General features: G+C 41.5%; 1 protein-coding gene across 2 annotated transcripts; it reads right to left on the bottom strand.

Moving 5' to 3' along the window:
- Positions 1–233: 233 nt before the first annotated feature.
- tmem86a (transmembrane protein 86A) lies at positions 234–26,466 on the bottom strand. 2 transcript variants are annotated; one of them, XM_078549067.1, is made up of 3 exons: positions 26,311–26,466; positions 14,773–15,037; positions 234–9,681 (listed from the first exon to the last, which is right to left on the bottom strand). In XM_078549067.1, exons 1-3 carry the CDS (start codon positions 26,329–26,331, stop codon positions 9,248–9,250), a joined length of 720 nt encoding a protein of 239 aa, XP_078405193.1. In that variant the 5' UTR covers positions 26,332–26,466; the 3' UTR covers positions 234–9,247. The 2 variants fall into 2 exon arrangements, with proteins under 2 accessions (XP_078405193.1, XP_078405192.1); XM_078549066.1 differs by lacking the exon at positions 26,311–26,466 and adding an exon at positions 25,527–25,588.
- Between the last annotated feature and the right edge of the window lie 107 nt (positions 26,467–26,573).

Raw genomic sequence — 26,573 nt, 5'->3', positions numbered from 1 at the left:
CATGTTTATGGTTAAAGACAGGGTGGGACTCAAACAGCTGAATAGCCTATCAACATTCACCATCAAGCTTCACACATGAAGCATGAGCACCCAGGCGTAGTGCTAGGAGCATCCACAGACCAGTATCCCACTGAAGATTCAGCAATTTAGGAGAGGAGGCAAGAGCACTGGCTGGTTGGGCGGAAGGGTGGGGGGGGGGGTCATAAATATTAAATGAAGAACACCAACAGCAATTTTGCTTTGTACAATTTATTAACAGACTGTAGACAGCCCCACTGACATCAATAGAATAGAGAATCGATCAAGATATAAAATAGGTTGTCAATTCACTGCCACCCATTTTGTACTATAGGTGAAGAACAATTTCACCGCATTATCTTTTACAATGAAAATAAACACTTTTCAATGAAAGCAAAGACAAAAACAAACCAGGGTACACAAAACAGATATACAACCCAAAGGCAGCTACCATCTGAATAATAAGATTCAGATTATTCATGCATGCACCATGGTAACACTACCAGGATATTATACTCAAGAGTTCAGTAACACTGTATGCTCGTTGACCTATGGAATTATAGAGTAGGCAATACAGGTCAACTAATCATGAAATGGTCTATTATCAACCGTTGTATCCCAAAGAAAAGCAATTGATACAGCAACAATTATTGCATGGTAAATACTTGGAGCAATGCATTGTGTACAGATTCAACAATACTAAATTGCAACCACTTTTTAAAAGAAATAACTTTAAAATAGGGTTATTACCTTTTGCTACAATTATACAAAAAACTATGTCCAGTCTAAAATGGGTTGAATGGCAACCAGGCTTAAAAGAAGTCATATAGTAAAATGCAACTGATCTCAAGATTGCGTCCAAGTTAGTACCTTCCATTCTCTTATACTGACACCAGGGCTAGATTCTCCTATTTATTATCAAAGGGCAGAAAGTCCAGTCCTTAAGTAAAAGCCAAGACCCGATAGAAACCGAGCCTGCACTGTCCCTGCAATTAGATTCACATTTAATTAGGATTCCAAACAGTCATATCAAAAAATGAAGTCTTGGTTTCAGAATAGCAACCAATTTCCCTCAACTTTAAGAAATTCCTAAAATTAAAAGCAAAACTCCACAAACTCAACCATAACCAATGTAAGTGAAGTCTTCAGAGCAGTTTCAATCTGAGTTTAGATGTATTAAAAGTTATATCTTGCCATATGTACAGATGAAGCTCTTAATATAGAAGCTCTTTAAAAAAGCGTGCACTAGAAAGAATTCAGTTAGCTTGCAATCTACTGCTGTCTTGTAATAGCAGATGCACTGCTTATAAAATTGTTGATTCTTAACCTTACCAGCAGGACCACACAACTCTCAGAAAACACAAGTGAACACCCATCAGTGTAATGATACAAACTAGTAACACCACCTTGGTTGTTCTCACAAGGGCCACTACCTTGCACGTGTTCTATGTGCAAATTCTTAAAAACACTGAATAATGAGGAAAACTTTCATCAATGGTGCAGACAGAGACCCATCATAAACAGATCTTTGCCCCCTTTTCTCACCTGTCCCGAGCCAGGGGAATGTTGATTCCCCAGACACAGAAAAGGGAAATAGATACATATCTCTTTACCAAAATATTATTCTTTCTCATATAAACATATATTTCTCCTTTACTCAGTTGTAATACTGCATATATATTATGTGCTGTCTCTGGATTATAATTTCCTGTGTATAGAAGAACTGGGATTAAAACACAAAAAATACTTCTGAGAAATATCCTAATTTAGGCACTTAACACACCCCTGTCAAATTCTTCTGTCTGCTATTTTAACAAGAATTTTTTTAATCAATGGGTTAATTCTTTTGTTTAAATTACAAAAGAATTTGATACAAATGTTAGACATTCATACTCTTACAGTATGTATAACAGTAAGGTAATAGCAGGTCATAATGCTAAGTATTTCAGCAGAGAAGGTGAAACCTATCCTACCAGTACAACCCTCTGGTACACAATGCTGACAATAGTCAAGAACAGCTATAATTGGCCTCAGAACTTTTGTTTCGGGGGTGGGGGGGGGGACGACGACGACGACGACGACGGATAAAACAATGTCATTCAGGTTCCTGTGCCTGATCTGTATCCACTGCCTTCTGCTGAAATATATATTGTGGAAGCGTTGGAAGATGAGGGGAGAGAAAGCTTGACTGTGGAGCTCCTTGTGACTGGAGCAGCTGGCGTTTATCTAGGTCCACACAAAGAATGAGTAAATACAAAAGGGTAGCCAGTGTCCACTTGATATTCCCTCAGCAAAGATCCTAATCTCCAGGGAAGAAGGGAAGGAACATCCAACATAAATGAAATATAAAACAACAATGTGAAGTTTGGTTCCCACTATCTTCTTAGGAAGTTTAAACACTGAAAAGGTACATTATAAGACTAGAGAAGCTGATAAAAAGGAACATGATTTACCTTTGACTGTGTCCTGAGTCTATGAAATATAGCACTAATCCATGAAAAATAAATATTTGCATTTATAAAGCAGTTTATCATGCTCTCAGAAACTCTTAGATACAATGAATTACTTTGAACTGCAATTACTTTTTCGCATAACAAAACCTCACAAACAGCAATGAGATGAATGAGCTGTTAATCTGATGTTTTTTTGGTAGTGTTGGTTGAGAGGGGCATGTTGAGACAAGCCACCAAGCCAATTCTGCTTTTTAATGGGATCAAGGTAGATAGGGTCTCAATTTAACATCTCAGCTCGAAGTCAGTACTGCACTGAAATGTCAGCTGAGACCAAGGGAGCTCAGTTCTTGGTGAAGGATTCGAACTAGCAACCTTCTGATACAGAGGCGAAAGTGCTACTAACCAAGTTGCCAAACTCTCAATACAGAAATAAACAACTATTATGCGAGACTGTTTGTTTGAGTGATGAACGTAATGAAGATGAGTTCTGTAGCCATCTGACCCGCCAGCTGCACAAATACTACATAACAACCTATTCTCAAAAAGCATCTCCTCTGCTATCCTGCAAGTTTATTAAGTGTGACATTTGCCAGAGCTGAAAATGAGACACAGAACTGTACAGAACTACACAGGAGTTGATCATTCCCTTTTACTTTGAGTCAATTGTGCACACACACAGACACACATAGCTGTACACGCCAGACAACAGTGAATTTTTTACTTTTATCCAGAGTGCACTGTACATGCACAGGAGTTACTGTACTCCTGGCATATACATATGCCATACATTGTGCTGAGTGAATTGGTAGTCTTTAGTTAGTGCATATTGTGTACATTAGGACACTTCAAGACTATACCTTAGCTAATAGGTTTCATTGACTTGAAACAAAAATATAACATACTACAAAGTATAACTGACAAGGAACACACACTTCTGTCACATGCCCAGCAGACAGATCAACAGTATATAGTCAACATTCTTGCAGTTTGCTGCAATTCAGCAACGATAGAACTTATACACCCATCCCTCTCAAGTTCAGAGCAAGAGTCCTCCCTGAAATTACGCAAAAATAAATTTAGATGATCACCAGTCTAAACTAAATCAGCTGATTTAAGCTTGAAAGCAGAAGGGGAGATACAATTGGCCACAACATCAGTAAATTAGGGAGCAAGGAAAAATCAGAGATCCCATTCCTGATCTGATGCTTCCGACTGAAGTTTGTGGACTTTGAAAAAGGAACGGGCTGACTATGATGCTCCCTAAATGGCTTCCTAACTAGGCTCATGCATAAAGAATGACCAATTATGAGCATTTCTAAGGCTTCTGTATGGTCATTTCCTTTGTTGAAGGCACTAGTTCATATCTAGAAGAGAATTTTAATATTGTTGGGAAGCATTAATTTCTAAAATTCAGTGTTGAGCTTTTTTTTTTAAAAGCTCTGACTGCTTTTTTTGTTTTATCATGTTTCCTCTTTCTGGTACTGTTTGCTTCTCCCTTTGCCTTGCAATAGTTTGCTTGTTTCTTTCCTGATCAGTGTACTAGAAACATGGCAGATCTAATTGGCCAAAGCATAACAAATTGACCTCCTAGTCTTTTTGTCCTGCTCCATTCTGATAACACATGGCTAGGGGGTTGACTTTATGCAATAGTGTAAAACAGATGATGGGAAATCAACAGCCTGGTTTACACCTGCCCCAATTTTTATCTCCATTGAAGTCTGAAATAAAAACAGAAATTGCTGGAAGCACTCAGTAGGTCAGGCAGTATCTGTGGAGAGAAAAATAGCGGTAACGTTTCAGGTTAACCATTCCGATGAACGGTCATCAACCTGAAACATAATGCCAGTCCAAACTACTCTCTGACCAGGAAAAACAGCTGTACATATGCATACTCTTGCTCTGCTCACTAGAATCTGAATGTCAGCTTAGAGCTAACATTAAAAAGATCTTAAACTTCACTTATAAAGTTCCCAAGTTCTTCTCACCTTTCTCGTTTACAGCCTGGACATGATGCAATAAAATGCTGGTTCTGTAATCAGAGATACTGGCCTTATCGCTAGTCGCAGTCTTCTCTTTACCCATTGCAATCTTTCTTATTTTCCCCTATCTTGGCAATATTGTAGGGATCATTACTCCTCTGAACTTAAATAAAAACAGAAAGTGCTGGAAAAAACTCAGCAGGTCTGACAGCATCTGCGGAGAGAGAAACAGGGTTAACGTTGAGTCCGTATGAGCCTTCTTCAGAGCTCTGAAAGTGTGTCATACGGGCTCGAAACATTAGACTCTCCACAGATGATGTCAGACCTGCTGAGTTTTTCCAGCATTTTCTGTTTTTATTTCAGATTTCCAACGTCCGCAGTATTTTGCTTTTATCACTGCTCTGAACTTCATTTTTTCATCCTGTTAACCCCACACACTCTCGCCTTTCTCCCCACAACCTCACTTGTGTTCAGATCAAAATTCATCACTTGTCTCCAACTCTCAGTTTTCCACATGAACTCAAAGTTTTGGGGTTCCTTACGTCCCTCAGTCTTTCCATCTCCCTGAAATCTACAAGTTTTAGAACCCTAATGTTCAGTTACTTTGTCTTTTTTGCTGCTCTTTTCAACATTGGTGATGTTCAGCACCAGTTCTTTACCTAGGTTTGTATATTATTGTAGAATGAGCTCACAATTGTCCTACACTTGTACAAAGCCTATGTTATTAATAACTTTACTTTATTTATGTACTCAACAGCCCAAATGTACACGCTTCAATAGCCTTTGTTTCTGGAGAAATACCCTTATGTTATCTTACAAATTTAAAAAAGGCATTTATGTTCATTATTCTATGCTCAAAAATTATGGACATTATTGCTAGAATACTTTCCACTTTGTGCTCTTAGTATCGGCACCAAGTATTCAGTTAACACACACTGCCCCAATAACGTACTTCAATTCCTATTTCACAAGAACATCAGTGTGGCATTTTTCTATTTCTCACCCTGTGGTTCTCTGAGCAAGTTTGCCAATTCAGTACTAACTACCATCACATTGTGTTGTGTATTGCTGATTACTAGAAACTAGATTGAGACCTTTTTACAGAACTCTTCCAGACAGTAGACATGTGGTTCTGATATTATTGCGCAAACTCCATTCAACTGAATTTCAATCCAGATTCCAGGGTGAAAGGCAGTTCCTAACCTACTGTACCATCCACTTCTACAGGCCTCTTTGAATGTTATGACAGCATTGCTCAATAGCAATTACAGCAGCCAGTCTTTCATCAAATGCACTGAACTTACTCAAGTTCAGTGCATTTGATGAAATGCACTCAAGGTCAGAGGGGGAGCACACGTTAACCAATACACTGCAATATTGTACGCTACGAGTCTTGGGAAAGATGTGCCATCATCATCCACCACAGCCAAATGACAAATTGTAATGACCAGTGAGTGTTACACTGCTCAAAATACTCCCTCGCACAGGAACTACAATTGGAAGGACAGAATCTATAATTGCACCTAGTGATTTTCATAGCTCCAATGGACCCAGTGCAAAGATTTTACACACCCAGCAATACACTTCCCTAAAAAGTGTGTCATTATAGAGATGTAATTTAAATGGCTATTTTTAAACTGTCATTGATGTGCCTCTCACCAAAATTGGTGGTGGAGAGTATGGATGGTCTTGTGGTCTAAAACGCCACCTAAAGCACTCAATCAACATTACAGTGTTATTGCTCAATTTTAGCCATTCTAAAGATCAGTGACTCTGGACTATTTCTAAAGAACACACTCTGCACACCACAAGAACCAACTATAGAATTTGCAAACTAGCTATCCCTGATGCATCAACTAATTAGTGCAGTGAGTAGCTGAGCAATACAGGCAAGGAAATTCCCATACTTGATTTCTGGTCTATGCTGAGTTAACTGATCTCAACTGCAGCACTGTTATGGGCATTACAATCAGCTTCAGCAACCAGTCTACATACTGTAGGTACAGGAGACAGTTACAAACAGCAGTCTACATAATGTAGTACAGGAAACAGTTACACACAAGTTTATATACTGTAGGTACAAAGAAACAATTACACACAGCAATCTATACAGTGTAGATACAGGAGAGTTACACACAGCTGTCTGTATACTTTTGGTGCAGGAAATGGTTACACGTGCAGCTCTATGTGCAACTCTCCTACATACATCTCTGTGCATGGTTTTCTCTGATAAGCACATAGCTGTCTTGCCCATATATTAGAAGTCCTCAGGCTTGTAACACTTATGTTCCCAGTACATTGAAACCAATGGATAAATGCTGTAACAGTAATGCCTATTGTTTCTACTTGGTGCTGCAACCTCTCTCCACTCTCAGCTAAAAGGACAAAGTCTTTGTCTGACGAACTGTGAGAAAGGAGTAGGGAATAAAATAGTAAAATGGAAAATTTGGCTTCGATGCACACCTATTAAAAGGGGAAGCTAAGTCCAGGAGCAATATTTTTTGTTCAGAGTATTTCCACCATATCTCTCATTTTACATTTAAAAAGATAGGTCCTGAAATTTCAGAGGTTTTTCAGCTCTCCATTTAGTGGAAGCTAGAGAGAAATAGCATAAAAAAGATGGGCACACTGAACAAAAAGAGCTCCCACTGGGCATTCCTCCAACTTTAATGGATTATTTTATAAACCCTGGTACAGTCACTCCTCATCCAGTTGTGCAATTACACATGTCCTGGTGTAACAGACTGAGCAAATACAATGGAGAAGTGCTGATGGAAAGAGTCACCTTCAGATGCTGACAGTTGCTTCTTGCTATGCTAGAAAAATCCCAAGAATTTAAACTTAGTCAGAAAGTTAAATCCAGATGAAATTTCAGATCAACTGTGAACAGCTGGTTAAGACCAGTGAGTGGGTGAGCTGCACAAGCCATGAAGGATTCAGATTTGATCTGTTCGGACTTAGCAGGAAGAGTTCCAGAGTTCCTGGGGGCTTCTGGATGAGGGTTGTGAAGGAACAACAAAAATCTGTCAGGGACTTCTGTTTCTGATTGCTATTCAGTAACCCCTGTTGGAAAGTGAGCGTGTGGACACAGGGCGAGGACAAGACTGGGCTCAGCTGTGATACCACCAGAGTCAAATAGGCTTCCATCACAAACCACACCAGCTTACCCATGGCTACCTGGTAAGCTACCAGATTGCCAGTAGCCTTTGAACCATATCCCAGTTTGAGTCAAAACCTTCAAAAAGGGGAGAAGAGAAAATCAGAGGGGAAAATTAAAATGTGACAAAATATGCAATTTAAAAGTAAAATATTTGTTTTTTATATTTTGGTACACTTTTACTATGAGCCTAAATTCTGTGGAAAGTTGTGTGACAAAACTAGAGTGTGTGGAAGTGATTTTCTAAGTACACACCAGCGAGGAGCCTCACCCATCAGTTACATGTATCTGAAATTCAAGGGTACTTTCTTCCCACAATTTTGTAGTCCACGTTTGGTAACGGTCTCCATTACAAGTGCTTATTCATAAAATTACTCTTCACACACAGACATAGCATCATTATGGATTAGCACCAGAATGCACTGGATGCAAGAACAGCAGTGGTGAACTTCTCCCCCATGCCACATATCAGTAAAGCGTAGATTTTCCAACAGCGTCTGGTGTATGACACTTAAAAAATAAGATATGGTTTATGATTAAAGGATTGAAATACAACACATTTTATAAGGGAAAAGTTCACCACTACGATTTGAAGTTAGGTCCCCTCTGGATACTGCCAACAATACCCAGCATACACGAGGCATGCATGGATCAGCATCTAAGCAACAAGTACATCATATAAAAAAAAACTCTAGAAATTGCAACACGGAAGATGATCATTTGGCCATCAAACCTGTGCCAGTTCTTCAACTGGACTTGTCTACTGTAATCCCGTTTCCCTAACCTTTCCCTGAAGCGGAAGTCATTTTGTACAAGAGGTAGGTACTGTATAATGTGAATCAGGGCCAGGATAGTCTCCTGGGCTGGTTCTGAATGCCTCAGGAGTCAGAAAGGAAGATTTCCTATTTCCGCCCCCTAATTGGCCAGGGTTTTAAATCTGCTTTCTCACCTCTGCCAGGAAATTGAGACACTTCTGGATGGAGTAGGGAATATATATATTGTGATGTACAAGACATCACATTTGCATGGGACATGCTGAATGGACCAAGAAGTCTTTTCCTGTTTATCATTTTCCATTTGCTTATTCATCCTTTCATTTACATTCTTCCCTTTCAAATATTTGCCAATTCCCTTTAAATGTCATTATAGTTTTTTTCTCAAACCATGCATCGACCAAGTGATATTGGTTATAAAGCTGCCAAATACTGTAAGCAAAGGGCATTTAGGAACATTATTAAGGAAGAATAAATCTGAGATTAACCTGTCATCACAGAATTCAGTCTTTCAAAATGTGAGGCCTGCTCTCTCATTCTGATTCTAGGGATAATTATTGAAATGAATTAGGACCATTTCTATATCATTACTGATGGGCAGGAAGTCCACAGTACAAAACCTCAGCATGATGGGAACATCTAGCCAGGGTTCAGCTGGAGTACTGCTGTCCTGGTTTCAACCACAGTATTTACACCTTTCTGACTGCAGACTATTTCTTGGAGGTAACAATAAGCTAACACAGAAGCAAACCAATGAAAATAAATCACGTGGCTCTAAACCAGATCACACCATAGTTTTCCAGGTTTCTGCGCCCACTGGAACTCAGGAATTTTTTGTTAGGTTGTTGTGGGAGGGGGTCAATTCCCTCAGTTCATCTTTCTGACGTTCCCATTATTATCGTCCTTGCATTCCACGACTGACAGGGCAATGAGCATCTGGGCAGCATAGTAAGTGGCCATGATGATGGCCCGGGAGTAAGGCACAGGGAAGCAAAATTTATTGACAGCAATGGTGAGGTCAGACACCATGAAGAGCACAGCTCCGAGGCAGGCACATAGTTTGGTCCACGTCCAGAGATCGTTGAAGAGCTGCACCCCTGCAATGGCTCGCCAGCCCATGAATCCGATCAGAGCGATGTAAACTGCCACCAGGTAAGTGAAGGGGCCAGAAAGGTATGGGTAGAGCAAGCAGTAAGAGATTCCACAAATAATCACCACTCCACAGCCAGGTTCAGGATTTAAGGGCTTCATTCCAAAGGCTGAGGTGTAGAGAATGTGCGTGATTGCAAACATCAGCAGGCCTGAGGAGAAAGCAGTATAAACAATACAGCTTTTAGTTTAAAATACAGAGATTAAAACAAAATAAAATCTCCCAACATTGGAAGTTTATTTAAAACAGGAGATTTTATGTAGCTGTTCAAAACGACTCCACTTGTAAAGAGACTTTCTGGCATGGGTAAGGTTCCTGGTTTGATTTCCAAACTACCATGAGTTTGCTGATCACAGATAGGAATACAACTGGTTTCAACATTTATTGGCTAGAGGGAGAAAAGGGAAAAATCATCCATGGTTCTCACTCCAGTGACCCCTGCTGGCAAAGTGTGTATCCATAGCCATCATAGGATGGATGGAATTGCTGTGATACCAATATATTTGAGCAATACTTAGTGTCCATAGTCACAACATAAATTGAAAAGGTACTTGGAGGAGATATAAGAAGGCTATTAATAAGTGTGGAATGATGATATACAGGAGTCAGTAGCTTCAGGGGGGAAATGTGGTGAGGACACTATGGATCATACACTTCTTCAGGTCCTTAAAAATTTAAGGAGTTCTATGCTTCATTAAGAGTTAAACATTTAGGGCAAAATAAATTCGTACAATAAAACACAAAATTTAAAAATAAACAGTATATTAGATCAGTTCAGTGCCTTTTGCCACCAAATGAACCCAAACAGTTGATATCAGTGCTCATATTTTACATCATTTGTATACAACATCTGTTACATTAGACAGCAAAACATCACTGGCATTTCTTTTATTAAAATACACTCAGAATAAGGAGAATAAATTTGCTATAGGGCAGCTGACAGGAAGGGAAAGACAACAAAGAAATAAAAGCACTCTGGGACCTCACACCGTCGGTGCACAGATATAACAGAAAAGTAGTTAAGTGATTGATTGATTGCTGAGCATTTTCTCTTTTTCTCTTATTAAAATTCCCCAGTTTTGTTCAGGGCAAGTATAACATTAATCAAAATAATAAGAATAATAAAAATATAAACACAAGCAGGACCAAAGGCATTAATTAAAATTTAATTAGGAAAATAATTAATTAAAATACAATAAAGATGGCAAGACAGGTGATACGTTGCAGCTGTAGTATGTGGAAGCTGATGGACGCCAATGTGATCCACGGCAACTACATCTGCAGTAAGTGTCTGCGGCTTGACAAACTTCAGCTTACAGTTCATGAGTTGCAGTCCGAACTTTGGATACTGCAATGCATCAGGGAGGGGGGAAATTTACCTGGACTCCTTGTTCCAGAAGGTAGTCACAACCCTTAGAATAGGGTCTTCTGATTTGGTTCGTGGTCAAGGACAGGGAGGCGTGTCTGTGAATGAGGCAAGTAAGGGGATTGAGAAGTTAGAAGTGGAGAAACCATTTGACTAACAGATAACAAGCTCTTGCAGTTTGTATGGATGAGTGTGGGTGCTGCAAGGTGAATGAGCAAACTGACCATGGCACCTTGGTTCAGGGAGTCAATCAAGTGAGGTCAGTAAATCGAAATGTAGTGGTAGCAGGGGATAAACTAGTCAGGGGTCCAAACACAGCTCTCTGCAGCCAAGAGCATAAGTCAAGAAGGCTGTGTTACCTGCCTGGTTCTAGCATGTAGGCCATCTGTTCGGGGCTAGAGAGGAGCTTGCAGCAGGAGGGGGAAGATCCAGTTGTCATGGTCCACGTGGGCACCAATGACATACACTGGATGAGGAAAGAGGTTCTGCTTAAGGATTATGAGCAGCTATGGGCTAAATTATAAAAGCAGAACTAGAAGGGTAATAATCTCTGGATTACTACCTGAGCTGCAAGCAAATTGGCATAGGGTAAATATGATTAGAGAGCCACATGTGTGGTTCAAAAGTTGATGTGGGAGAAATGGGTTTCAATTCATGGGGCACTGGCACCAGTACTTGCGAAGGTGGGAGATGTTGGGACAGCCTTCGCCTGAACCGTGCTGAGACCAGTGATCTGGTGAGTCCTGTAACTAGGGCCATAAAGAGGGCTTTAAACTAAATAGTGGTGATGGATCATGTGCGGAGAGATATGGTAAATTAAAGAGAAAGGACAAGGCAATAGAGCAGGGTAGAGACATGGGTTATGATAACTAGAGTGTGTGGCAGGAAGGAACAGAGCGTAGTGCACCAGCAAGTAAGGTCAGAGTTTCCAAGAATGGTAAAAAGGCAGAATTAAAGGCTCTGTATCTGAATGTGCGCAGCACTCATAACAAAACAGATGAATTGATATACAAATAGAAATAAATATGTATGACCTGATAGCCATTTCAGAGAAGTGTTTGCAAGGTGACCAAGGCTGGGAGCTAAATATTCAAGGGTATTTGAGATTTGGGAAGGACAGGAGGCTAGGAAAAGGTGAGTGGGTAGCTCTGTTAATTAAGGATGACATTAGCACAGTTGTGAGAGATGACCTTAATTCAGAAAATCAAGTTGTAGAATCAGTTTGGGTACAGATAAGAAATAGCCAAAAGGTCAGAAGTCACTTAGGGAGCCTACAAACTACTCCCACAAGAAAGAGTAGCTACGCTGTAGGACAGAGTATACATAAAGAAATCATGGAGGCTTGTAAGAAAGATGTTATAATATTCATGGATGATTTTAATCTTCCTACAGATTGAACACATCAGATTGGCAAAGGTCACCTGGAAGGTGAGTTCATAGTGTGTATTCGGGACAATTTTTTTTTAAGAGCAGTACGTTCTAGTGCTAACCAGGGAGCAGGCTATTTTAGACCTCGTAATGTGCAATGAGACATGAGTAATTCATGACCTCACAGTAAAGGAGCCTCTCGGCTACAGTGATATTAACATGATGAATTGAATGTGAAATTCTGAGGGTGAGAAGTGTGGATCTAAGGCTGGTGTTTTACCCTTTTAACTGCCTTTATTTAAGGTTATGAGGACAGAGTTGGCTAAAGGAAAAATAGGTTAAGGTGGTAGGATAGTAGAGAAGCAGTGGAAGACAATTAAGGAAATATTTCAAAACTCCCAGCAAAGGTATATTCCATTGAAAAAGAAAGACTGTGAAGGATACACCATTCGTGGCTACCTATGGAAGTTAAAGATGGTATTGAGTTGAAAGACTAAGCATACAATACTAGTGATAGGCCAGCAAAGAATGACTAAAAAAATTAAGGAGGGAGAAATTAGAGTATGAGAGAAAGCTACCTAGAAATATAAAAACAGATAGTTAGAGTTTCTACAAATATTTATAAAGGAAAAAAGAGTAACTAAAGTGAGTCTTGGTCCTTTAGAGGGTGAGACTGGGGAATTAATAATGGGAAACAAGGCAAAAAGCGTTGAACAGGTATTTCGTGTCCATCTTCACTATAAAAGGCACAAAAATATCCCAAGAATGCTTGAAAATCAAGTGGTAAGGAGAGAGGAACTTAAATTAATCACAATCACAAGGGAAAGGGTATTGGGAAAACTATTAGAACCAAAAGTGACAAGTCCCCTGGGCCCGATGGCTTGCATCCTAGGTTTGTTTTTATTCATTCACAGGATGTGGACTTCGTTGTCTAGGCCAACATTTATTGCCCATCCCTAGTTGCCCTTGAAAAGGTGGTGGTAAGCTGCCTTCTTGAACCACCGTAGTCCATGTGGTGTAGGTACACCCGCAATGCTATTAGGAAGGGAGTTCCAGAATTTTGACCCAGTGACAGTGAAGGAATGGCGATATATTTCCAAGTCAGGATGGTGAGTGGCTTGGAGGGGGACTTCCAGGTGGTGGTGTTCCCATCTATCTGTTGCCCTTGTCCTTCTAGATGGTAGTGGTCATGAGTTTGGAAGGTACTGTCCAAGGAGCCTTGGTGAATTCCTGCAGTACATCTTGTAGATGGTACATACTGCTGCCACTGTGCGTCGTTGGTCTTAAAAGAAGTAGCTGCAGAGATAGTAGACTGCATTGGTTGTGATCTTCCAAATTTCCCTAGATTCTGGAAATGTCTGAGCTGATTGGAAAATCGTTAATGTTATACCTCCATCCAAATACGGAGGGAAACAGAAAGCAGAAACCCATGGGCCAGCTAGCCTAACATCTATCATAAGGAAAATGCTAGTACCCATTAAGGAAGTAATAGCAGGGCATGTAGAAAATCATAAAACAATCAGGCAGAGTCAGCATGGTTTTGTGAAAGGGAAATCAAGTTTGACTAATTTACTAGAGTTCTTTGAGGAAGTAACAAGCGACGTGGACAAAGATGAACCTGTAGATGGGGTATACTTGTACATGAATCTCAAAAAGTTAGCATGCAGGTACAGCAATTAATTATGAAGGCAAATAGAATGTCAGCCTTTATTGCAAAAGGGGTGGAGCATAAAAGAAGGGAAGCCTTGCTACAACTGTACAGGGCACAGGTGTGACCGTGTTTGGCGAATTTTGTACAGTTTTGGTCTCCTTACTTAAGGAGAGATATACTTGCATAGGAATGATTTCAGAGAAGTTTCAAAAGGTTGATTCCTGGGATAAAGGGGTTTTTAGAGGAAAGGTTGACATGTTGAGCCTATACTTTGCAGTTTAGAAGAACGAGAGAGGATCTTATTGAAACATACAAGATTCTGATGAAGCTTGACAGGACAGATGCACAGAGAATGTTTCCCCTCGTGGGGAAATCTAGAACTAAGGGGCACAGTTTAAAAATAAGGGATCTCCCTTTTAAGACAGAGATGAGAAGAAATTTCTTCTTTCAGAGGGTCAATTAGTCTTTGGAATTTTCTTCCCAAAGAGCATTGAAGGCTTGGTCATTGAATAGATTCAAGGCTACATTAGACAGAATTTTTGTCAACAACAGAGTCAAGTGTTATGAGGGGTACGCAGGAAAGTGGGATTAAGGACACAATAATATCAGCCATAATCGTGCTGAATGGCAGAGCAGGCTGGAGAGGCCGAAAAGCCTACTCCTGCTCCTATTTCTTATCATCTTATGACCGCATGCCATCAGCGCGCAGGCACCGGGGCCTCACGCCATCACTACAGACACTATCATTGACACAGCTTCTCATATTCCCGGAAATAGCAGAGGAGAAACATTTTTATTCACTTAAACATGAAACAAGTGTGATACTGTTTAAAACACCACTTCTCAGATCCACTCACCATGAACAAAATATCCTTGTTCCTGCCATATAAGAAAAGCATCCCCCAGAGCAGAAAATATCAGGCCTGCCAAGATCTTCCTTGCGCTGGAGCGTGTTCCCAGGAAGTTAATTCCATGAGCCAGCAAGAACACCCAGAGACAGAAGATAGGCAGACATTTGATCAGTGCACTGAACCACGATGGGCTGGAGGTTGGCAGCCAGAGGACAAAATATACACAAGTGGCCTTAAAGAAAGGCACCAATTTAGGTCCCTCATTTTTAACCTATACAGGGTAGTAAAAAGAGAGAGAAAGACACAGTCAGTCATCATACTGAAACCAGACCTTCTATATAGTTACATAACAGCTTTTTATTCTAAACATTTTCTGCAATCTCTATCTTATGAATATTACTGTGGTCATGACTACAATGAGTTTCCTGCTCTTGTTCTTCCTGAGCTCCAAGTACCCTGTCCATCACACTCTTCTCACTGTGCTGAAATCAAGAATCATCACTCTGTCTCCTTCTGTAATTCATTCTTCCCCAGGTCCTCAGACTGTTTATTTTCATCAATCTACCCTTCTTCTGAACTCTTATGGGCTTTTAAAACCCAAACACAGGGCTGGATTTACATCACCAAAGCAGGTAGCAGGAATTGGGAAAATTCCTGGTTTCACATGCCCACCTCAGGGGGAAAATTGATGGGATTTTCATTGCATAGGGGTGGGTGCGGGCTGCAGTCAGGCCAGCCGGCCTGGAAAAGAGGGCAGAGGCAACCACAAAGGCTGCCGGGTGCCGAGGCAGGCTGTTTAAAAGGCCCCCCTTGGTGCAATGGGACTTCGTCCCAGTTATAATGAAAAATGTAAGGCCCCTGCTAACTTCCCCTAATCACCTCACACACACTCCATGCCCCATCCATGCCACCTCTTGCCCCCTATGTCAGGCTATGCCCCTCCACCCACCCCCATGGCCCCTCATGCCAGGCTCTGCTCCTCCATGCCACACTATGGCAATTCCATGCCCACTGACCCACTATACACTGTATAGAAACAATGAAAACAGCTTGAGAGAAAAGTTATTCATTCATTACTTTCACTATGTTAAAAAATGTCCTTCTATTAGAGGACAATAAAAATGTCAATCACCCAGACCCTTTAAAGTATCAATGGCAGAAACTGCAAGCACTTGAACTCTCGCAACTTTGTGAAATTAAGCATTGCTTGATTGACAGCTCCCCTCTGTTGCCAATTATACAAGGTTTATTTACTCAAGGTTAAGTGGTTTCAAGTGCATGCCATTTCTACTACTGATAATTTAAAGGGTCTGGATGTTTAACACTTATTGCCCTGTAGTAAAAAGGACTTTTTTTTTAAAAACATAGTGGAAAGTAATGAATGACTGAATAAATTACTTTTTTAAAGCTTTATTTTCAACATCCTATTGTCACGAGAGAATTCATTGGTTCTTTACAGTGTTTTGTGGGTCAATGAGCATGGAAGTGCCATACCTTGACATGGGGGCATGAGAGCCATGGGGGTGGGTGGATGGAGGGGCATAGCCTGGCATAGAGGACATGAGGAGGGCCTTTTGAACTTATCTTTTAAAAAGTCCCCTCTTGTAGATTATGGTTCACTTTTGAGGTGCCATGAACCACGACTCTTTGGAAAGCTGGTCCAACTCCATGAAAATTGCAGAGGGCTAGCAAATGCATATCCCTGCAATGCAGCCAGCCAGATCAGGAGTGCCAAGCATTGTCGTGACCCGAACTAGCCCAAACCCTTGAAAAGCACTCCTGAAAATCAGAAATGGAATGGGTCTGGAATCTCGGAATCGGGATCCACCCGCCATTTTTAAAGGGTGCCCACATCATCCCAACTTAGCGAAAATCCAGCAGTGTCACCTAGCCGCTCCTTCCCGATTTACTTGGGGTAATTTTCTGACTTTGTGCCTTCAGCAGAAAATCCCAAGAAAGCATAACCAAAACGGGAGTGCACACTTCTTACAACTGTTCATCCATTGATGAAATGTTCAGAATGCTTTATGCAGCAAGCCTTAATTTCCAACATATGCCGGCTTTTAATAAGTACGGCATGAGGAAGAGGTGGAGAGGTTGCCAAGGATCAAACTCGCTCGGCAGTGCCATTGTGAACTCCAGGCCATTTTAACTCCCTGGCCTCATTTCTACGTTTGAAGTGAAACTCAGGCCTGAACCCAGCAGAATCAGTAACTGCCATGTGAAGGATTTCAGGTGACTCAAGAGAAGGAACACTGGCAGTGTGATAGGAGGGTCAGAAGGGATCTGGATGTGATTTCGGTCTTGGCAGTGGGTCAGCCCAGAGCAGGGGCAACCCAAGATTTCCAGATCCCCAAATCAATTCCAAATTGTGATGATCTCAACCTAGGCAGCTATCAGGGCTCTACAACTGCCTCACAATTAGGCCGAGAAGCAAGAAAAGCCAAGAATACACTTGTTGACCACTTTCCAATGTTCCCACCGGAAAGTCCCATCAAGGGTGGATTCAACCCACCTGTGATCCCCACTGCAGAAGGAGGTTCTGCCAGCTCACACATGTTGAATCCAGTTCTGGAATGGTCCCAGCACCTGTGCAACTGGACCCCAGGCAAGGTTAGCTGGCACCTTCAAAACCGGAAGGGAGAAAGATAATACAAGCTCTCCATGGTTTTCTATAGCAGCCACCATTTAACTAATAATGCTGCAGGCTGACACAGAATGGAGGTTCCAATCAAGCGGGAACAGTTAATATTTGCCGCTTTAGCCATTTCTCCTGCTCCCTTCAGCTGTTGTTTTCCAGGGATATCATATTGTCCTTCACCTCAATGTGAAATTGCTGACTGCTCAAGCTCCGTACGTACTAAGATTACCTTCCCAGGAAGCTCAGGGCAGCCTGCTGCTTGCTGGCTGTTTGTGGAATCTAAAGTTTCAAAAGTAGGTTGAGGGATTGTCACACGGTTTCACACACTAACAAAACACCAGCAAAAAAATCAGTTAACCCTCTTCCACCCAGAATGGCTAACACACAGCTTCACTGGAGTCACCAAAAAGGGGCTTTCACTATCAGTTTGATCACTTTGACCATTTGCCTTTCCAATCATTACATTGCAATGTAAAGTTTTTTATTGTCATGTTGTTTAGTTTAATTGCTCCCATAGCTTTCATGCCCGAGATTCATAAATAAAAACATGGAGCAATACCAATCCATAGTGCTCTCTCTCTCTGCATTTGGACTCATTCATATTTCATAGTGACATCTGAACTTGCAAGTCCCATTCAGTTTTAATTTCTCATAAGTTAAACCGAACAGTTGACTACTAATGCTTATGTCAATTCCAATGGCCATCATTTCATGGTGCTCTCTCAGCTACTCCTAATATCAGTCTCAGGTGGTCTGCTTTTGTACTGCTCAACTATTCACTCTCTAAAATGAGTGAAAAAGAGATAAATCTCCTTTCTTTAATTGGTCATTTTCTATCTACTCCTCTGATGAAGCTGACATTCTCACAGGCACATCTGACTCATTTTATTTTCACTCTCATCCTCCCCTCCATTTTATACTGGGGAAATTTTGTGCCATCATAATCTACAGGCATTTCTATACAACCTACAAATGTTCCAGTCTATAGAAAGGAACTCCACGCACCAGGCTCCCTTTTTTGAGTTGAATCCTTGTCATACGTGATCTGCAGTGGCTGTTAAGTGTTCAATCTGGAGAAATCGCAGAGGAAAGTATAGTGCACATGAAAATTACTTTAATAATAGAATTATCAGAAAGATGAGGGGAAGAGGAGAGTTATGAAGCCTAGTTCTGAAGGGATTCTGGAGGGGATGATTTTAGCAACAATTTCGCCGAGCCAATTGGTAAGAAATCTATTTTTGCATTTCAATCTCCGAGTGAAAGTTAAACATTTTCTTCAGTTTAATGTAACGTGCAGACCATGTTTACAGCAAACTGGTGACAATATTTGGGAGTCTAAGATCCCGTTATTTTCTATATAGGCCTCGCTATTTACTCAAAGGGGTATTGCTGGTGGATGGAAATAAGAATGTCTGCCACCAGCTACATCCCTGAAACGTTACAGTGTCCCATCTTCCCCCTTTTTAAACATAATCATATTAAGCATGTCCCAGGTCAGGTACAGCATGATCAGATGCAGAGTAAAGCTCTCTCTATACTGCACCATCAAGCACTCACAGGTCAACTGCAACAGAGATTAAATGCAAAATGAAGCTCCATTTCCTTTGTCCCAGCCTCACAGTAGCATGCCATCTCCCACACCAGCTATTGCTATTTTCGATAAAATAAGTACCTTAATGCCAATGTATGTTAAAGTTTAGTGCCCACAATGAATGTAGTTTAGACTGCCTATGTGAATTTGTCATATCCCCTTATAGCCAGAAAGGAGACTCATATCCAGGTCAGGCTAAGCTGACTTTGAATCTTCATCCAAGAAATGAAAGACCAGGGTATAATCCAATGCACCATTCAGTCCACTAGCACATTCATTATCCTGCATTCCCAGTAACAAACTATTCAAAGGAAGCTCGGACAATATGTTCCCAACAGGGGTTGGAAATTTGGCATTATGTGGGACTGCTGATTCTTCCTTACAATAACAAATTTATTTATATTGAGCCTTTAAAGTAATGAAACATGCCAAGGCACTTCACAGGAGCCTTACAGAGCAAAATTTGACACCAAGCTACATAAGGTGATATCAGGGCAGGTGGCCAAAAGCTTGGACAAAGAGGTAGGCTTAAAGGCAAAAAGAGAGTTAGAGAGACAGAGAGGTTTAGGAAGGAAATTCCAGAGCTTAGGGACTAGGCAGCTTAAGACACAGCCACCAATGGTGAAGCAATTAAAATCAGGGATGCTCAAGGGGCCAGAATTAGATGAGCTCAGATATCTCGGAGAGTTCTGGGATGAGAGCGGGTGACAGAGGCAGGGATGAGCAAGGGCAAGGAGGGATTTGGAAACAAGAAATGAGAATTTTTAAAAATCGAGGCATTGCTTGACCAGGAGCCAATGTAGGCCAGCGAGCACAGGAGGGATGGATGAATGGACTTGGTATAAGTAAGGACACATGCGGCAGAGTTTTTGATTACTTCAAGTTTACAGAAAAAGTGTAAAGTGGGAGGCTTATCAGGAGTGTATCGGAATAGTCAAGCCTAGAAGTAACAAATGCATGCATGAGGTTTTTCTCAACAGCTGAGCTAAGGCAGGTGTAGAATCAGGCGATGTTACAGAGGTGAAATAGGCAGGCTGAAGCAGTCCATGTTCATGTGCAGCAAAACCTAGACAATATTGAGGCTTGGGCTGATAAGTGGCAAGTAACATTTGCGCCACACAAGTGCCAGGTAATGACCATCTCCAAAAAGAGAGAATCTAACCATCTCCCCATGACATTCAATAGCATTACCATTGCTAAATCTCACTATCATCCTGGGGGGGTTACCATTGACTAGAAACTAAAGTGAATCAGCCATATAAATGCTATGGCTACCAGATCAGGTCAGAGGCTGGGAATCCTGCGACAAGTAACTCACCTCCTGACTCCCCAAAGCCTGTTCACCATCTACAAGACCCAAGTCAGGAGTGTGATGGAATACTCTCCACTTGCCTGGGTGAGCACAGCTCCAAAAACACTAAAGAAGCTTGACACTATCCAGGACAAAGCAGCCCACTAGATTGGCAGCCCATCCACCACAATAAATATTCACTCCCTCCACCACTAATGCACAATGGCAGCAGTGTATACCATCAGCAAGATGCACTGCAGAAACTCACCAAGGTTCTTTCAACAGCACCGTCTAAACCTGCGACCTCTACTACCTAGAAGGGCAAGGTCAGCTGATGCATGGGATCACCACCACCTGCAAGTTCCCCTCCAAGCCACTCACTATCCTGAACTGGAGCTACATCGCCATTCCTTCACTGTCGCTGGGGCAAAATCCTGGAACACCCACCCTAATAGCACTGTGGGTGTACCTACACCACATGGACTGCAGCGGTTCAAGAAGGCAGCACACCACCACCTTCTCAAGGGCAATTAGGGATGGGCAATAAATGGTGGCCCAGCCAGCGATGCCCACATTCCATGAAGGGATATAATGATGGCACGGATTTGTGGTCAAAAGCTCACCTCAGAGCCAAATGTGGCATCAAGGTTGCTGACAGAATGATTCAACCAATAAAAATGCTGGCCTAGCCAGCAAGGCCCACATCCCGTGAAAGAATAATAAAAAAAAAGAACTTCAAAGGTTCCAGGGAGAGAAATGGAGTCGATTGATAGGGAATGGAGTTTGGAGCAAGGCCCAAAGACAATGGCTTTCATCTTTCCAATGGTTAACTGGAGGAAATTTCTGTTCATGCAGAACTGTTGGAACTATCTTCCTCCTGATCCTAGAATGATGTATGCAATGGAGAGGCAAGAATAACATGTTTAAAAAGCCTTCCAAACTGCAGAAGAATAGCCACCTGGGAATGTGTGATACAGTGAATTAGTGACGATTGTTCCACTACTGAAAGCTGGGTTTAGATCAAGTCCAGACTGGTCAGATGAAAATCCCTCTCTTAGTTGGCTTTAAGGAGCCTTTCTGAATGAGTGGGTATGAGCCTACAGCATAAATCCAAATCTCGCTTGGCAATCTCACTTAGAGATGCCAGGAGATGACTGGTGTGGGAAATGGAAATGGAACAATAGGAATGTTTCTTCTGAGAATGGGGGCCAAAACATAGGGAGCTTTATTTGGCATTTAATAGTGTCTGAGAGGGCTTGATGCTAACACTGTGCTAGAATGAGAAGTGTTCCATTCTCTAACACAGACATCTCTCACTTTGATGACCACAAAATTCACCACAAACAGCTCAATCTCCAACAACAGAAAGCCGTATTGAGAAAAGTAGTTAGCCTTATGATGTCTTACTTCCTACATTATATACTTTTTTTAAAATCACATTTATAGAGCACTATTACTTTGAAATATCTCAAATTGTTTCATACAATGAATTACTTTTGAAGTGTAATAACAGAGAAGGAAAGTATAAAAATCAGAAAAGATGCAGCCAGCAGCTCAAGTGCTTTCCACCCCCACTGCCACATCCACCACATCTACTACCCAACAAAACAAAACAAGTGTTTTTTCACATTAACCATTCTTTTTGTATTTTGGAACACATTAACATGCAACCCTTACTACCCTGATCCTTGATGTATTAGCATTAGTACCATATATGCCATGCCTCCTCTCACTGAATGTACCATAATAACCTGAATACAGACAGTAACAGCGATAGAGGATATGAATCCAAATGTATCTTGCTTAGAATGTGTGCGGTCTCATGGGAGCTGACAGACTTCCTGTCTTGGGAGCTGCAGTTCCTAGTCTGTTGTTATCATATCTCAAGTCCAAGGATACCATTCAAGAAATCTTTCTAGCAGCACATAAATACCAGAACTCAAACAACAGAAGAGGGGAGACTTCCCCTTTTATATCCAAAACACCTGACATATGGCCAACTAGCTGAATGCCGTTTTAAATCTATAATTGGAGGCTATACAAGAGAAACCTAGGAATGACTCACTCTACAGTACAATGATTACAAAAGAATCTGAACGATTCTTCATTCCAGTTATTAGGCTAAAGTTGTTTTGTAGAATTCAAAACCAACTTTGCTTAAGAACTGAACAACCATCACAAATATTTCCACTTAGTTTTATCTGCACAAGTATGACACTGCGTCAGACAGACCAGGAATGTATCAAGTTCAATTCCAGGTCTGCGGGGTGTTAACTCGACCAAAATGGTGGTAGTGCTTATGCAATTGGCCTCAGTACTCTTGAGATGAGGGGTAGAGATTAGCCAGACTTCGCTGGTTTGCAGGGCAGGACTGAGCTGCATTCCTCCTCATGGTGAAGTGTTCTGCTAATACTTATGATCCAGACTCTCACAGGAAGAATGGGCACTTGGCTGAAATACTGAAGAGGTGCTGGCAGGGTTGGTCAGCAATCCAGGAGCAGAGAAAGAATATTAAGTAGAAAAATCCTACCATGCAATTTCAAAAGATGATATTTCTCAAATTATGATTGTAATGCAGACATTTAGCATAAATCTAGAATAAAAAGCTGCATGATAACATAAATAGGTGACAAGGAAGCATAGCTCTTATCAGCAGTAAAAGTAGCTGCCCCTCTCCTACACTACAATACTGGAGCTCCCCACTACGTGGAAATCAGCCCTAAAAAAAATTGGGAATTAAAGACAAACAAAGAAAAGGCTACAATTGTTCTTAGAAATTGCGGAACTGGGAATTTGTTAATTGCCGAAATGTGTCTTGACTAGAAAGGTCAGCAAGTATTGCACATCTTGAATTGCTCTTGAGAAGCGGTGGTGGGCATTCTTCTTGAACTGCAGCAATCTGCGTGGTGTCCCATATTGCTGTCAGGCAGGGAGGTTCAGAAATTTGGCACAGAGTCAATGAAAGAACAACGATATACCTTCAAGTCAGGATGGCGTGTGACTCGGATGGGATCGTGAAAGTGACAGTGTTCCCATTCACCGGCTGGCTTTGTCCTTCTAGGTAGTGGAGGTCAATGCATTTGTAAGGCACTGCTGAAAATGGATGGCATACTCACCAATTATGTAGATTGGTGCAGCCACAACAATGCTCAAGAAGCTTCATCCAGGACGGAGTAGCTTGTTTTATTTGTGACTCAGTGTTCACCCCTCTATTACTGGTGCACAGAATGCACTGTCTACATGATGTACTCACCAACTTGCCAAGCTTTCCTTGACAGACATTTCTACAAAACCAGGACCAATCTAACCTGCTCAATTTCTGCTTTACCAGGCTGCTGCCAATCAGCGGTTCAAGACTTCATTACAGCCTTCGTCCAAATATAGACACAAACCTGATTTCTCGTGGTGAGGTGAGTGTAGCTGTTCTTGATATTAGGGCTGCAATCAAACCAGTGTGGTAGCAAGAAGCCCTAGCTAAAGTGAAATCAAAAGGGAAGAAAACACTCCAGTTTATAGGGTCCTGCCTGGCACAAAAGAATATGGTTGTGCTTGTTGGAAGTCAATCACCTCTGCCCCAGGATATTGCTGGAGTTCCTCAGGGTAGCATCCTAGGCTAAACTACCTTCCGACGTTTTCAATTATCAAAAAGATTGACACCATCTAGGACAAAGCATTCCACCTGATTGCCACCATTCACTATCAGAAATATCCATCCCTCTACTACTGGCATACCATAGCTGGAGTGTGTCCTATCTATAGCAATTCACTATGGCTTCTTCAACAGCTGCTCCCAAACCTGCAATCTCTAATGACCTAAAAGGACAATGTTTGCAGGCACATGGGAAAATCACCACCTCCAAGTGCCCTCTAAGTCACAGACCACCTTGACTTGGAAACATATTGCCGTTCCTGCATCATCACCAAGACTAAATCCTAGGTTTCTTTCCTAACAACACTGTGGGTGTAACTTGACCGCTAAAACTGCAATGATTCAAGAAGGTGGCTCACCACCACCTTCTCAAGGGCAGTTAGGGATGGGCAATAAATGGTCTTGCCAGTGATGTCCATGTCCCGCAATTGAGAATAAAATCAATTTCTTCAGCATTCAGCTCTTGTGTTCATGTCTGGGTCAAGAAGGTTGTGATGGGATGAGAACCAAAGCGATTGTGGAACAATCCGAACTGAATGCCAGTGAGTAGATTACTGGTGACACTGTTAATGGCCTTTACCAATGCCATTTTGGACAGACAAGTCTGCAGCAAGTAGATTACCGAGGAATAAGTGACGTGGTTTGGAGGCCTTGATATTTTGCTGAACCTTTGTATTTTAAATGCTCAGCTACTTATAAATTGTGCCTTATGATATGGTGATCTCATTTTACCTTAGTATTTTTTCCCCAATTTGAAATTACAATAATGCAGCTCCTGGTTTATTAATATGCTAGTAACCAGAGTACATGTTGCTGAATGTAATACTGCTGGTTACTGTCTCTGTCAGCAACAAACACTGGGGTCACTGACACCTTAAAACATACTAGGAGATACAATGCTGTAAGTTTAAATTTTGAAAATGAAAAACATTTAAACAGTTATTTTGACAATTATATTTTATATGATGAAACAAGGACATACATTGTTGTAAATACTAATATTAAATACCTAACTACAAGTTAAACACACAGCTGAAGTAAAACAGAAAATGTTCAGCTTATCAGGTCAGGCAGCTTCTGTGAAGAGGAACAATTGTGGCTTCAGTGATAACTCTGTTTCTTTTTCTAGCAATGTGGCTTGAACTGCTGAATGTTTCCAGCATTTTCTGTTTTTATTTTAGATTCCTAGCATCTGTAGTATGTTTTGCTTAACTCCCAGCTATCTCACTGGGGTAGGTGAAAAATCAGGCGAGAGAGCTTGGTATTCATTAAGTGTTAGATCTTATAAGTGCATGGGCAATTTTGAGACCAAACAGAGTAAACAGCTGTGGAACAGATTAAAATGACTGATTTGTTTTAAGAAAATAACATTAATTTAGTGTTTTATATAGCATTTGTAATAGTGATCTTTTTCTTAAGTTACTATCTTGAGATGAGCTCCCATCCTGGACAGACTTGCTACAGAGTCTACATTCTCGTGTTACAGAATTTAGTTGTCGGCCAAATAAATTGACTTTGAAGCACCAAAAAATTCAAGGGCCTCTTCCTACAACTGACATCACTTTAATTGATCCTGACACTGAGATACCTGAAGTCGAAGGCGTCCCATCTCCAGCGCTAACATCCCTCACCTTGATGAGCATCTAATCAATCGACAAAACAGCATGGCAGTCTATGGTACAGAGATGGAGGAAGGCAGCTCAGTAATACATTATTATTTTTGAAACACAAGGCAAAAATAACAACAATCTACAACTGCATTGACTTCTCTCTCTTGCTCTTTCCCTTTTCCTCCACCCCCTGGTTTCCTTAGTTACTCCTCTACAGTAGCTTCTGTAACACAGATAAATACGCATGCCTGTCCTTCCCTCTGTCACATGACAGCCTTTTTATCAGAATTAAATGATTCAGAAAATCCTAGCGAAAAATACAGGAGAGATACCAGTAAAGAGAGAGGGGGATCTATCACCTGGCTCCACAGCAAAGGCAGCCTGCAAGAGTCCTGTCATTGAACCTGACTCCGGGTTCACAACAGATCCAGCAACACATAACAACAAAGGAGAATTCGCAGCTAAATAATAATATCACAAATATATATATATATATATAATATATATTTATGTATTTATTGAAGCCAAGACCAGCGAGAACCCCTGAGAGGGTCTGCAGAGCGAAAGTGAAGCCACACTAGGCTGTGTGTGAGAAGAGGCTGAGGCTTCACTCGGTCTGGCAGCTCAACAGAAACTTGTGGAGATTAAGCCCCCTGCGGGTTTGGGGGTGGGGGTGAAGATCAGCCCCCCCCACACTCGGCCTGCAGGTAAATAAAGTCAGGACAAGACAGGAGCAACATCCATCCCTAACCCTGCGCTCACCACGGTGACGGGCGACACCATCCTCCTGCCCGCTCGGCTTCTCTTCCCTTTTCCCTCAGGATGTGGATGTAGATGTGAACCCGGATCCTGCTCCGGTTCTGCTGCCCGCTCCCGGAGCCGGTTTACTTGTTTTCGTTTTGATTCCTCCTCCTCCTCCTCCTCTCACCCCGCCCTCTCAGACCCCGTGACGTCACTGGCGGGTTGGGGGGGCGGGTAGCTGAACGAGTCACGTGACGGTAGATTGCCCGCGTGTAACCCGGCGG

This window comes from Cetorhinus maximus, chromosome 9, assembly GCF_964194155.1.
Source record: "Cetorhinus maximus chromosome 9, sCetMax3.hap1.1, whole genome shotgun sequence".
Taxonomy (NCBI): domain Eukaryota; kingdom Metazoa; phylum Chordata; class Chondrichthyes; order Lamniformes; family Cetorhinidae; genus Cetorhinus; species Cetorhinus maximus.
The sequence above is the reverse complement of the archived record's forward strand: the minus strand, read 5'-3'. Positions and strand labels throughout refer to the sequence as shown.